Consider the following 12118-nt stretch of genomic DNA (forward strand, 5'->3'; position numbering starts at 1 on the left):
GGGGTCCTGAGGCAAACCGTAACATCTCGTGATGAATCTGACAGATACCATCTACCTCAGCAAAGTCCAGAAATTAATCCTAGGGCCTTCCTGGATTTAATGCCTGTTATACATGGTGTGGGATATTTATTAGGGCCTATACAATAAAATGTTTTTCAAAATCCATCGATCATGTAAGTGATAAGTAGTGTCTTTTTATATGTAAACAGGCTGATGTTGCTGCTATTCCAGGCTGTGGAGAATCAACAACTCACCCATGTGAACTAAAGTGTGAAGGACTTAGTTAATGGGTGCCTGGCACTTAGCCGAACAGAATGGAATTCTAACATACATATGATATAAAGTCTCTCTATCATTCCCTCCTGAATCAACTAAAATATTTTTAATGTTTAAGTAATATATTCCAAAGTGTGCCATTTTCTTATGTTCCAGATGAAACAAAATGCATCTCCGTGTTGCCAGCAGCATTTCCACTGTTTGTATTCCCAACTCTCTGTTTGAGGATGAATGGGAATGCCTTCTTGAACGATTTTCTGAAATTGTCTCCCATGAATGCATATACTATGGGATTGATGGAGGAATTTGTGTAGGACATGCAATGGGCCCAGATTTTGACTTTGTATGTGTAGTAATTCCTGTTAAAGTTTGGGAGGAAAGATTGGAAAAGGATGTATAACTGGATGGGACCCCAGCAGAGAGCAAAGAGAAGGACCATAACTGCCAACATCCTGGAGATCTTTGTGCGCATGGCCTCTGATCTTTCAGCAAGAAGTTGCACCTGTAAAATATAGTTATAGTTTGTGATAAATATGAAAGCATGGAATAACAAAAGACTAATCAAGCCTATTCTTTCACAGACTCTGTACAATCTACACTATCATGGATTGTACCCCAGTATTTAGTTTTAATGGAAAGTTCTGCATAAATATTCTCTGATCTCTCAAAGGCAACCCAGCAAAATTCCAGAATGTTCAATCATTCTTACATGTCCCCCTGGCCTGCTGCCTGCTAGAGAACATAGAAACATAGAAACAAAGGTACTGGGAGCAGGAGTAGGCCATTCAGCCCTTCGAGCCTGCTCCACCATTCAATATGATCATGGCTGATCCTCTATCTCAATGCCATATTCCCGTTTTCTCTCCAAACCCCTTGATGCCCCTAATATCCAAAGATTTATCAATTTCTTTCTTGAATGTACTCAGTGACTTTGGCCTCCACAGCCTTTTGTGGTAGAGAATTCCACAGGTTGACCACCCTCTGAGTGAAGAAATCTTTCCTCATTTCAGTTCTAAATGGCCTGTCCCGTATCCTGAGACTGTGGCCCCTGGTTCTAGACTCCCCAACCGGGGGGAACATCCTCCCTGCATCCAGTCTGTCTAGCCCTGTTAGAATTTTATACGTTTCAATCAGATCCCCTATCATTCTTCTAAACTCTAGTGAATACAGGCCCAGTCAAACCAATCTCTCCTCATACGACAGTCCTGCCATCCCTGATATCAGCCTAGTGAATCTTCGTTGCACTCCTTCTATGGCAAGTATATCCTTTCTTAGGTAGGGAGACCAAAACTGCATGCAATACTCCAGGTCTCACCAAGGCCCTGTATAACTGCAGTAAGACATCCCTACTTGTAAACTCAAATCCTATTGCAAGGAAGGCCAACATACCATTTGCCTTCCTAATTGCTTGCTGCACCTGCCTATATACTTTCATTGACTGGTGTACAAAACAGAAAGGCAAAATATTATTTAAATGGTGATATATTTGTAAATGTGGATGTACAGTGCCTATCCACTGTCAACCCTTTAAGTAAGGTTCCCCAATCCATCATTGCCAACTCACGCCTCATACCCTCCTAGTTCCCTTTATTTAGATTCAGGACCCTAGTTTAGGATTCAACTTCTTCATTCTCCATCCTAATGAACAATTCTATCATTTTATGGTTGCTCTTCCCCAAGGGACCCTGCATAACAAGACTGTTAATTAATCTTTTCTCATTGCACAATACCTAGTCTAGGATAGCCTGTTCTCTAGTTGGTTCCTAAATGTATTGGTCTAAAAAACTATCATGTACACAATCCAGGAAATCCTCCTCCATAGTATTATTGCTAGTTTGGTTTGTCCAATCTATATGTAGATTAAAGTCACCCATGATTACAGTTGTACCCTTATTGCATGCATCTCTAATTTCCTGCTTAATGCCTTCCCTTACATCTCCATTACTGTTTGGGGGCTAATGTTTTCTGTCCCTTGGTGTTTCTTATCTCCACCCAACAACATCGTGATTTTTCGAGCCAATATCCTTCCTCACTATTGCATTGATTTCCTCCTTTAATAACAATGCTACCCTACCTCCTTTCCCTATTTGTCTGTCCTTCCTAAATATTGAATACCCCTGGATGTTCAGTTCCCAACCTTGGTCACCCTGCAGCCATGTCTCCATAATTGCAACTCTATTATAACCATTTACATCTATTTGCACTGTTAATTCATCTACCTTATTGTGAATGCATTAAGATACAATGCCTTTAAACTTGTCTTTTTAACCTTGTTAGTCATCTTAGCTTTATTTTGCACTATGACCCCATTTGTTTTTCACCCTTGTTTTTTCTGCCTTCCACTTTTGCTTCTTACTTTTCTGTCTTTTGTTTCAATCCTTATTTCCCCCCTCCTCTGTGTCACTGCTCAGGTTCCCACCCCCCTGTTTAGAGCAGTTTAGAACATTCGCCACTCCTTTACTCCACAGCAGAGAAACCAGTCAGGGGAGTTTTCAACTTTGCTACCTGTGCATAACAATAATAACTTATATATATATAACACGTTTAACATAGTAAAATGACTTAAGGAACATTACCAAACAAAATTTTACACTGAGCCACTTAAGGAAATATGAGGGTGGATGGCCAAAGGCTTAGTCAAAAAAGTAGCTTTTAGGGACTGCCTAAAAGGTGGAAAGAGAAGCAGAGACACAGAGCGATTTAAGCAGGGCGTTCCAGAACTTAGGGCTTTAGCCTTTGAAGCTACAGCTGCCATTGGTGCAATTAAAATTGGATGCTCAAGAGACCAGAATTGAAGGAGTGCAGATGTCTCAGAGAATGATTGGGCTGGAGGAGATTACAGAGATAGGGAGAGGTGAGGCCATGGGGGGATTTAAAAACAAGAATAAGAATGTTAGGGTTGAGGAGTTGCTTAATTGGGAACCAGTGTAGGTCAGTGAACACAGAGGAGATGGGTATATGGGAATTGGTGCAAGCTAGACAGAGGCAGCAGAGTTTGGATGACCTCAAGTTTATGGAGGGTAGAAGCATTGGACAGCCAGAGCACAGAAAGGAGAGTTGGATGGAAGGATCCACATGCCTGTTGCAGAGTCTGTTGAAAAAGTGTAAACTTGTTTTGCTGATGATTAATTAGATTTTTTTAAATTTTTGAAGCAACTAATTTCATCCTTAATCAAAATTGACCCTTTGAGGACTTCAGTGTCAGCTCTGCAGCAAAAGTGGAACTTTAACAAGATAAAATATTTCTGATTTAATTTTAGTATAGGAGAGGACTTGAGGATTTTTAGCCTTGATGTTCTGATAGCCATATTTAATGGCTGATTTTAACCATTTGTTCTAATTAGATACTGTATTCTAATTAGATAATTGTGATTTGCAAATCTAGACCATAATTATGTCTATTTCTCTAACTGAACTAAAAATAATATTCATGAGTATGAATTTCCTGCCTCACAGCTCCAGGGAGCTGTATGTTGAGTTCCAAAAGATGTTTAGAAATGAAGACCGAGATCAAGACAGACTCTTTCAGACAAAAACAAAAAACTGCGGATGCTGGAAATCCAAAACAAAAACAGAATTACCTGGAAAAACTCAGCAGGTCTGGCAGCATCGGCGGAGAAGAGAAGAGTTGACGTTTCGAGTACTCATGACCCTTCAACAGAACTGATGAAGGGTGTGCGCGCACACACCTGACACACTCGAGTGTGAAATAGCACACGATGACGTCGTGTGAGCATCCCGATGTCATCACACACTCGCGTGATATTTCGGTCAGCAAGCCCATGCTAGAGTCAACAGCACCCCTGGTAATAATTAGGAGGCCTATTAAAGCCATTAAAGTAGCGATTTTTCACTGCCTATCCAACGTTACAGTTGGCAGGCGGGCAGGCGAATCTGCCAAGCGGACTTTGTGTTTTTGATTAAACCTCATCTGAGGGTGGGATGAGGTTTCTACTATTAATTTTTTTTACAAGTTTGGACATTTTCATCATCTTTATTTTCATGTGAGCGAATCTGATGTGTGGATATTTTTTTCTGCAGTTTCAAATCTTTATTGATTGGTTTTAAATTCTTCGACTCCATGAGGCAGCTCCCTGCCTTCAGGGAGCTTTCATTGCGTGTCCCCCCATGCCCGCACAGACTTCAGCACTCACCCTTCTTGTGCCCCGACCCCAGCCAGCGCTGAGCCTTTTAGCGCACGTTTCATGCTGACTGAACGTTAATTGGCCAGCCAGCGTGAAATCGCGGTCAGGGGCTGGTCGCTGTTGGTGGTCTGTTCCCCAGCCGCTCCCGGGCCTGCCGATCGCAGCCGCCCGTTGACCCATAAATTCTACTGCTGGGTTCGATCCTGACCTCGGGTGTCTGTCTGTGTGGAGTTTGCACATTCTCCCCGTGTCTATGTGGGTTTCCTCTGGGTGCTCCCATTTCCTCCCACCGTTCAAAGACATGCTGGCTAGGTGGATTGGCTACGGTAAATTGCCCTCTGTGTATGGCTGTGTGTGTGCATGCAAATGTCCATCTCTTTGATGGACTGGCACCCTGCCCTGGGTGTACCCTACCTAGTACCCATTTCCTGTCAAGATAGGCTCCAACTCCCTGCGACCCTGAATTGGATGAAGCTGTTCTGGAAAAGTGAGTGATTAAGTGTGAATTTTCAGAAAATAATTCCTGTGAGCATTACATAAAAAAAGCAAATTACTTTTGTTGACTTTTCCTTCCTTCCTCCTTTCAATACTATATTGCATTTTTTCTAATTCCCTCTCTTTCTCCTAGATTCAGTTCCATCCCTCTGATTCTTCCTCTCGCTCTCTTTGCAGGAAAATGGCAAGTCACCACATGATGTCAAAACAAAAAGCAGGAATCTTCTATATGCTGCATCACACACTTTAACCAATGTTTTATTTATTTGTGGTGTTATGTATTGGCATATTAATCCACTTGATCATTCGGGAGACTATTTGCAAATGAAGACTTCATCAAAAAATGTAGCTTAGCTCAACTAGTAGATTTCCTGTGGCACTATTTATAAGTAATTTGAAGCACAGAGGGTTTCCTTTAAATTAATAGAGTATACATAAATAAATTCTACCTGGTAGTTATTGTCAATGGGTTCCACAGCTGGTCGCCCCATCTGATGCAGCATGGCAGTGTAAGACACACAGATCGTGACCAATGGGAGAAGATAGACAGCTAAGAAGTTATGCAGAATGAAGGCCTTCTCATGGGATGCTGAAGGGAAAGATTCACTGCAATAGACCTGAGGTCCAAACCAGTATCCATTTTGAATCTTCTGATACATAGCCACTGGTATGGACACAATAAAAGACCCTGCAATAGATAACAAGAGGCCACCATTTCATATAAAAGTATAGTTTATATCTCATTTTGTAGAGTTTCCAATTGTTATTTTTGCCATTTCATGATGTGAATCAATTATTATTTTAATGGAATGTCAATATGAGCCAATAGAATCAGTTGAACAGCAGTTTACCTTTATAGCCACTTTAATATTGAAGAATATGCCAAGATGCTAGCATGGCAAAACGAAAACTGAATTCCAAGTCACATAAGGAAAGATTAGGAAGGGTTGACTAAAAGCTTGTGCATTGAGGTAAGCTTTGTAGAGTGCCTTGAAGAAGGAGAGTGAGTTGGTGAGTTGCATGGGTTTAGCAAGGGAAATCCAGAACATAAGGCCTAGGCAGCTTAAGGCAAAGACACCTATGGTGGGATCAGATTAATGTAACCAAGACATCATCTTATTTTGCAATTTAATTACACATTTTATCCAGTTTAATCTGTGTTTAGAAGGCTAACACTGAGGATTGTCAGGAATGAATAGCAAGTTATGATATGTTGTTTGAATTGGGAAAAGATTGATTTATTATCTATATTTGTTTGTTTATAGTGGTTGTAAAAATTAAATTACATTTTAACTGTTAAGTTAGTAGTTAAAATGATAGAATGTCAGTTACCCGTTCCTGAAGTACATTAGTGAACCTGTTGTTATTGTTGTCAATGAGTATTCTTTTCCACAAAGAAAATATTTCTTACTGTATGAGGATTGAATGAGCATCCTCTAAAAAAAATACTAACCAAATATTTCCATTAATAAATGTCCTTTAAGCATTTTTGTCCTTGACTTTTTCACTTACCAATCCATATCCCAAGACTGACGGCCATAGCCACCCGGGGTGTTCTTTGCCTCAGGGATCTGAGTGGATATACTGTTACATACCACCTGTCTACACTCATTGCAGTCAATGTAACGCATGTTGCCTGTACTGATACCTGCAATAACACAGAGTGCACTTTTGAAAAATATGAACCGAACAGAAAACATTTATACCAATGGGTCTAAGATGTGAATCATACAATGCTGAGTGAATAAAGGCAGTGAGTGAATGATTCTAAACAAACTTGAAATTCACCAGGTAATCATTTATCCAAGCCTATAATTGAGTACTGCATGCAGAATTTACTATCCCAGGTTTTGAATTACTGCACTCATCAATGGCTGAGAGTTAGCTGATGCAACAAAAGCAGGGGGAGCTAGGGATGCCATCAAGGGGCATATCAGGGAACATAGAGGCAGCTCCTACTAAGGAATTTTGTGGCTTCCTGGGGGCATTGTGACCTACGGATTTGAGAATTGCTGTCTATAAAATGTAAAAACAACCACTCTACAGCCTGAACTTTTATAAAGACAGAGAGAGAGTCTCCAGCATAGCCAAAATGGCACCGGAGACCCAATTTCAGAAGGCTAGCCCCTGAACTCAGCACCCACCATTTGCGCCCAGGAGTGGGGGAGAACAAGGATGGATTGTAGTTTGCACATCTGTGGCTCACAGAGGCCACTGCACGTGTGAAATTTCAGCTGTCTTCAAACAGATCCAATTTTCGCTAGGGGGATTTCCTAAAGCTGCCGGAGTTATTTAGAGAGGTAGCGTACTGTTTTGGAGAGGTAAGGGACCCTTTTGGATAGGTCCAGGGACACCTTTGGGAAAGGTCAGGTGCCCTTTGAGAGAGGTTAAGTATTCTTTGGGATTGTTAAAAGTTTACATGAATGTATGGAAAAAATGGATAATCCCATTAGAACTGTCAAATTCATTGGAACTGTCAAGGTATTTAAATCTCATTGGAACTGTCAAACCACTGGGCGGGGAAGAAAAGCTGTCAAGGCACTAAATCTCCTGGCCTATGGTTAAGAAAACATTCTGCAGTTTAAAAAAAATCAATGCTTGCCATTTCACTCTGTCTGTTGACATATGCTTGAGGACTATAAAGGGTTTGGGCTGCATGACTGATTTCACAATCTATCATTATCATAGTCCGGTGTGTGTCATTTCATAGTTTGATTGACAGTTCTATAAACCTTTGATGTGGAACTATAAATACAAATGTTTGCTTTTATAAGGGATTAAGCACTTCTTGAATGAAATGTTTGTTTATATAAGAGATTATGTAGTTGAAGGAATGTAAATGTAGTGAATGAGTTTTAAGAATGAGAACTTTTTAAATAAAGTCTGCAATAGACACTTAGAACTTTATTTCTTCTCAGCATGGGTCCTGAGGTATCCCCATAGTGGATACTTGGTGAGTTGGCATGGAGGGTATGAGGTCAAAGGATGGTGGGTGGGTGGCATGTAGAGTATGAGGGGCCATGGGGGTGGATAGAGGGATATAGGTTGGCATGTAAGGTATGAGGGGAAATGGGGTGTGGGTTCTGGGCATGAGGTAGCATGTAGGACATGAGGGGCCATGGGGTGGTTAGGGGGCATGAGGTGGCATGGTTGGGGCATGGAGAGTGTGTGGCGGGATGAAGGATTGTGAGGGTTGTGGGCTAGAAGGCTGCTTTTTGTTTTATTTTTTTTCCAGCTGGAATGAAGTTCCAGATCACCAAGGCAGGCTTTTCACACAGTCTGCCTTCGCACCTGATAGCCCATACAGCTGCCTCCAAATCCTTTCCGGGGACGGCGGGCCCAACTCCCTTTAACACCCGCCCCCTCGGAACAAAATCAGACCATCCAGGGCACCTTCTCCGCAGTAAGGTTTGCGGAGTGAACTGGGAAACTCATACCCAAACTTAGTTCATAGGTCCAAGTCTCTGCTGACTATTAAATCTAAGTTTCTTCCATTTTCTAGAAATATATTTATTATTTACGTTTGCCATGTGAAAGTTGGTAGGCTATTCAACCATGGTGGGCATCACAAGAAAGCCCAATCATATCCTCATCTAACATCCACTTTGAAGCTGGTAGTCACAGGATAATGGTCGGAAGTAGGAACCCTAGTTGATTTTTCATTCCCTGACCCAGAGACATTCAGGAAAATTGTAGTTGCCACACTCCCACTTAGCTGAGGTCAGCTAGGTAAATATTCCCCTCCATATCTTTCAGCTGCTCACTGATTCAAAGGGGGAAGCTGCTGAGAGCTATTTGCATTGTCAAGCCTCTAGCCTATGCTGTTCTCCAAATAAGCTGTAGGGGATGCTATGGTAACTCTTTCGAGTACAAACACATTTCCATCTGTTCCTATTCAGATGAAGTTACATTATTTCATAGTTTACCATTGTGAGATTTGAACTCTTGATCTTGGGGTTACAAACCCAGTACCATAACCACTTGGCTATTTAGGCCAAGTCCCAATGCTATGGTAATATGCACTGAGATGCCCAGCTGAGGTTAGAAACTAGGGGATAAGGGTCACAACCTACTGATTTGAGAATCACTGTACTCTGGGCTTGATTATTGTTCCACTAAAAGCTGGAATTACAGATAAAGGACATGCCACAAGATCTTTTAGAGCATAAATAAGCCCTGCGAATGTTCGTCAAATATACATTATCAGCTAATCACAGATATACTTCACATAGATCTCTCTTCTGGATCATTTGGATTCTATAAAATACGGACTAATTTCTCAGGGGTCAGTTCTTCACAGTTGCTCATAAAAATGTGACACATACAAAGAAAAGCTGTTGTACAGATTTAAAGACTAGCTAATGATCACATTACTCGATATAGGTGATTATGTTTCATCCTTAGTAGGTGACCCCATGTATACCATGACATCTACTAAAGACTTATATGGTCACGCAGATTCTTGTCTTTTTCTTTAGGTCTGTTGGCTAAATTTCAAATACTATATTACATTGTTAGCAGATACTCCAACAATATCTTCACAAAGCTACAAGTTAGACAACAACGGATTAGTTCTGAAAAATTAAGTGAAAGATAAGTAATTAGCTATTCCCTGCCAGCTTTACATAAATAATGCTTTTTGTTAACCTCAGCTGTTTCTATAGTCTACAAAACCTCCCTCCTGCAATTGATCACTTCAAAAATAAAAATGATCATTAAAGAATATTTCTTGCCAAAATATTTTAAATGTGATCTATATGGAAATTTTCTAAAGCAGCAAAGGACTAAATTTAGTCCTGACGGCAGGGGTCCTGGCAACAGGCCCGAAAGTGGGGGATAGGGAGGTGGTAACCTCCTTTCATCATTCAGTGGGACCCGGGGCTACACTTTGTCAGCAGCAGCCAATTAGATCCCTATTAAGGATGCTGGCCAATTAGAGGGCTGGCATCTCAGCAGCACCACCAGAAGCAGTGACCACTGCTGAGGCTGCACTCAGAGGAGGACGGTGCAGTGATGAATGTGCATCTCACTGTCTGGTAAGTGGCCTCTGGGGTAGTCAGGGCTAGTCAGGCAGGCCCCAGCGAGGGGATGTGGATGTTGGTGAGGGCAGATGGCACTCTTCCCACACGGGTGGTCCAAGAAGAGTACCTGAAAGAAGGCCTTCCCCATCTCTGATGCCTACCCGGAGCTGCCAGAGTCTATTTGGCATTCTCTCCATGCAGCAGATGATACTCTTGTTGCTGGAAAAATGCCAGCAGAGACAGGAAGACGCCCTTATTTGGCTACTTTAGCCAAATAATTGGCCTTTTGGTAGGAGGGCCATCCACCATCTCCCTACCACTGGCAATATGACATAGCCGTGGGAAGACGAATGGCATGCCACCTCCTGCCTTCCCTCGCCATTGTACTGCCTTCCTACCTGTCAGTCCATTCCCAGAGGTCTGGCAAAATCCAGCCCAAAGTGTTTCATATCTATTTGATTACAAATATAGCAAACCTCTGCTATTTGAAGCACATTTCTGTCTTTGTGTCTGTTAGGAATTTTGGGTCCAATAACAAAAATAGTGAAATTTGTGCTCATCAGTGCGAGAAATGTTAGCGCTGGAGAATGGAACACTTGCTTAATTCTAATACCCAAGGTCAGCATCAAGTACTCCCTGATTAGGTACAACACAAGGATAGATGCAGAATAAAGCTCCACAGGCAAGAGCATCTCGTTCAGCTACAGTGCAGGGTTAGAAGAAGATCTTGAATAGGTTTGATGCAGAGTAACCTCCCTCTACTCTGCTGTAATAAAGGACTGAAGATCAAACCTGAAAAGTGCACCACCAGATCCATTTCTTTCCGCCATCAGTCTCTCTGCATTAATTTACCAAAGCAGGGGTATTTTGCACTGCCCCCTAGAAACTAGGGTAAGACTGACCAAAGACTTATTTCACAGTGAATCCTTACAGCCAACAAAGGAAAATGTTGTCAATAAAATACTGATTTAATCAAAATTACAAAGCTAAAAGCACAGTATATTAATCCATTTGCCATCCCACCTCCCATGCCAATTTGAAGATGGAGATTGGTTCTTAGTCCTGACAAAAGTAGGAAACATTCATGCTCAAACTAAGTGGTATTTAGCAGGGAGATTGCTTCAATTAAAGATGATAGATAAGAAATTGGGCTCTGTAGTGGCTGTTAGGTATATATACCCTCCCAATGCTCAAAGATATGATTACACACTTCTGACAACAAGTGTGCCTGAAATCAGCTTGATAAAGGTTATGCAAATACACACTTAATAACCACCACCAGTATGCAGAGCAGGTAGAACAGGAGCCCCTGCTCATGGACAGCCTTCCTGCCCCGCCACCAATTGAAGCCCTTAAGCGGGCAATTAATGACCACTTAAGGGCCTCATCCTGCCACTGTGGGTATTGATCCAGTGGTGGGCATAGGACTTGCCATGTGGGAAAACTGAAAGACAAATCCTGTTGTGGTTGCCTGCGGGCTTCTGGAGGGGTTCCTTATTCAAAGACACTCAATGCCTGATCAAGGGGCCCAGCATCAGGAAGAGAGGGGTGATACTGAGAGTCACCCCCCTTCCCTTGCTGTCAACACCCCTCCCCATCCCATGCAACCCCCACCCCAGAACACCCATCCTCCTGCCATCACTCACCTGTGGCCTGGGTCCCTCGGTAATCCTAGGCCTTAGGTGAGTACAGTGTCAGCAGCAGCCACCGTTCTCACTAGTGCTGCTGAGCATTGCATAGCTGCCAGCCTCTGATTAGCTGGCAGCTCTTTGGGTGGGATTTCTGTCCTCAGGGTACCTGATCCCAGGGAAGGCCCACCCCTGCCCAGTTAAGTGCCTAATTGGTACTTAATTCAGCTTTTCTTCCTGAAAGGAGGTGATGCGTGGCTCTCAATGGCTCTCTGGTTGGCAGCTATGACCCTTGTCGCCTCCACGAAATACTACCCATAGATAGTTTACTCACCATACTTGTCAAAAGTTAAAAATCCTGCTCAAAGATGCAGGTGTGTTGATGAAGTGTGTATGAAGCTAATAGAAAAGATAGCGAGAATGGTGAAATCTATAAAAAGTATCAGAGGACATCATCATTCCCTTTTGTAAGCCTTCCATTGGCACATGATTTTAACAAGGTAATTGCCATGGATCTAAAGGTATGGAACAAAGACAGAAATATTTTCATTAT

General features: G+C 42.1%; 1 protein-coding gene across 1 annotated transcript in view; it reads right to left on the bottom strand.

Annotated features, from left to right (window-relative positions):
• Positions 1 to 421: 421 nt before the first annotated feature.
• Positions 422 to 12118, bottom strand: part of LOC121287450 (G-protein coupled receptor 54-like) — a 40555-nt gene continuing 28858 nt past the window's right edge. The window contains exons 3-5 of the mRNA XM_041205347.1: positions 6429 to 6564; positions 5366 to 5604; positions 422 to 778 (exon numbers count right to left, since the gene is read on the bottom strand). Of these exons, the coding sequence (XP_041061281.1) occupies positions 422 to 778; positions 5366 to 5604; positions 6429 to 6564 (732 nt within the window). The remainder of the gene's footprint in view (positions 779 to 5365; positions 5605 to 6428; positions 6565 to 12118) is intronic.

Source organism: Carcharodon carcharias, chromosome 14, assembly GCF_017639515.1.
Source record: "Carcharodon carcharias isolate sCarCar2 chromosome 14, sCarCar2.pri, whole genome shotgun sequence".
NCBI classification, from domain to species: Eukaryota; Metazoa; Chordata; class Chondrichthyes; order Lamniformes; family Lamnidae; genus Carcharodon; species Carcharodon carcharias.